The sequence below is a fragment of the Psammomys obesus genome, unplaced genomic scaffold (assembly GCF_907164565.1).
Source record: "Psammomys obesus unplaced genomic scaffold, mPsaObe1.curated_primary_1811, whole genome shotgun sequence".
Taxonomy (NCBI): domain Eukaryota; kingdom Metazoa; phylum Chordata; class Mammalia; order Rodentia; family Muridae; genus Psammomys; species Psammomys obesus.
This window is the reverse complement of record NW_026585822.1, coordinates 1-2,239: the sequence shown is the minus strand read 5'-3', so window position 1 is coordinate 2,239 and position 2,239 is coordinate 1. Positions and strand designations below refer to the sequence as shown.

General features: G+C 48.7%; 1 protein-coding gene across 1 annotated transcript; it reads right to left on the bottom strand.

The window, feature by feature from the left end:
* LOC129670880 (RT1 class I histocompatibility antigen, AA alpha chain-like) lies at positions 1-94 on the bottom strand (the record flags this gene model as incomplete). Its single annotated transcript, XM_055599494.1, is given in 1 exon segment — positions 1-94. A coding segment is annotated over 1 exon segment (67 nt), but the record flags the coding sequence as incomplete, so codon positions are not given.
* Positions 95-2,239: the final 2,145 nt, after the last annotated feature.

The following is a 2,239-nucleotide window of genomic DNA, read 5'->3' as shown; positions in this document are numbered from 1 at the left end:
GCGGCGACGCTGATTGGCTCCCCAGGATGTCGCCACCCAATGGGGGAGAGGAGCGCCGGCGCGTCATCAGTGTCCGGGCAGAAGGACCTGACACAGGTTAGGAGCAGAAGTGAAACTGGGACATGGGGAGTCTCCACCCTGGGCTTCCCCAGCCCAGAACCCTGTGTGCAGGACAGAGCGCTGTGTGTCATGGAGTCTCCGAGTTCTCCCCCAGAAGCTGTCTGGACACCAGGACAGAAACACAGGCCAAACTCATCATCATTCTCCACCCTTCCTCTGCCTCTTCTCTTCAGAAGTCGCACCCTGGAGTCTTCTGGAAGAAAAGCCTCTTCCGGGCATACAGTGGCAACAACAAGCAGTTGGGGACACAGGGAGAGAAGCTGTCCTTAAGCAGAGGCGCTGGCCTGCGAACCCCTCACGGACCCCACAGTGACCAGGCTCTGTCCACCTGCAGACCAAGAAGCTCCGGAATCTGCTAAAAATGACGGAGACTCAGCAGCTACCCGGACAATCTCCCGGGTTCCTCTGTGGTAATCTTGATGTCCTTGGGAGCAGAGGGGCCAGGGCAGCGTCAGTCTTTGCTGTCAGGCTCAGAGGGTCCAACGGACTTTCCTGTGGACTAGGACTTGGGGGACCGGCCTGCTCTGTCTCAGCAAACAGGATGGTCAACTCCCCAGTGTCCTGCTTGTCCACAGTTTGGACAGGGTCCTGGCGATGGGCAAGGGGAAGGGGAATTTTTCATCCAGTGGCTGGCTGTGCCACATTCCCAGCAAGCTCCAAGTGGAGTTCTTCCACGACCATCATCAGCTATGGTGACCTTGGGGTAACTGCTAGAACCTGGGGGTCTTTGTCATCGTCAGCCTTTTCCATTAAACATTTTAAATGCCGTAGTCAACGGATCTGGAAAGGTTTTGAGGACCGTTATCTAGTGAATGTGTTTAAACTAAACAGGCTTTGCTTGTTTTTAGTTGTTTTAGGCTTCACTTTGAGAACGTATACAGGAGGCTAAATAAAGCTTATTCCTATAATTACATCAGGACTTAGCGTGACAGCAAGGAGAGCTCTGCACACATTAAATCATTTGATCATGAATACACTGACTATTAACCAGCATTTCTTAATTGTCTTCAACAGTTTACAATAAGTCAGTAGCTTTCATAATATTAGGGTTTTATAGCTTTATCCCTGTTAAGTTTGATCCTTAAAATCTGAGTTAAAGACCTAAAGACCCTTTAGCAACAAAAGAAACCATCAAGGCAGTAAACTTTAGTCCCTAGGAAACTGGTATTTTGAGCTGGGTGTGGTGGCACACACCTGTAGGCCCAGCGCTCTGGGAGGCAGAGGAGGCAGATCACTGGGAGTTCAAGGCCAGTCTGGTCTAGGCAGTGAGTCCAGGACAGCCAAGGCTACACAGAGGAACCCTGTCTCAAAAGAAAAAAAAAGTTAAAGAAGACTGGTATATATATATTTTTTTACAATGACTCAGTTTATCCAAATAACTAAAGCTTAACAAGTTGGGCAAAGACAAAGAAGCTAGAAAAATATTACTGTCCTGTCTGGGGCGCAGCTGTCAGTTCTCAGATGAAGAACGGAACCTTATAATAGACATACATGTGGTCAAATAGCATTACATATGAAATAAAAATTTTAAAAAGGTACATGGGGGAAGGGATTAGCTAGTGTGGGTACAGGGTCTCTGTAGGTGAGCAGTGTCAGGCTGGAACAGGCTGGAACAGGCTGGAACAGGAGGCCACAGGTGGTAATCTTTGCACACATGGATCAATACTTCATAACCTCTCACACTTGGACTCCCAAGGAAAGATCTGCCACCCTCTGCGAGCCAGGCCTACATGGATAATGGCTTTGCCGACATACCAGGGGCCCTTGTTCTTGGCATCCTAAACCTGTCAAGCCCAAGTCAAAATACACTTTTACTCAGGAACTCACTCCCTCAGGGCTGCCTCTGCTACCTACAAATCAGCAGTCAAGAAAATGCCCCAGAGGAGGCAACACTTATAAATGGCCCCAATCAGGACCTGAAGCCAAAATGCCAGGAGGGTGAGTGAATGCTGTGCTTTCCCGGGCCTTTTAACGAAGCAAAGTGTGTACAGGTTGCCATAAAGGACAAACAAGTGAAATCCTTTATCCATTACTGTGTCTGGAATAAAAAAAAAGTGCCATGAGGCCCGGTTGCTCTGAAAAACCTTTGAAGACCCGTGAGGGTAGTGCAGCCCTTTTC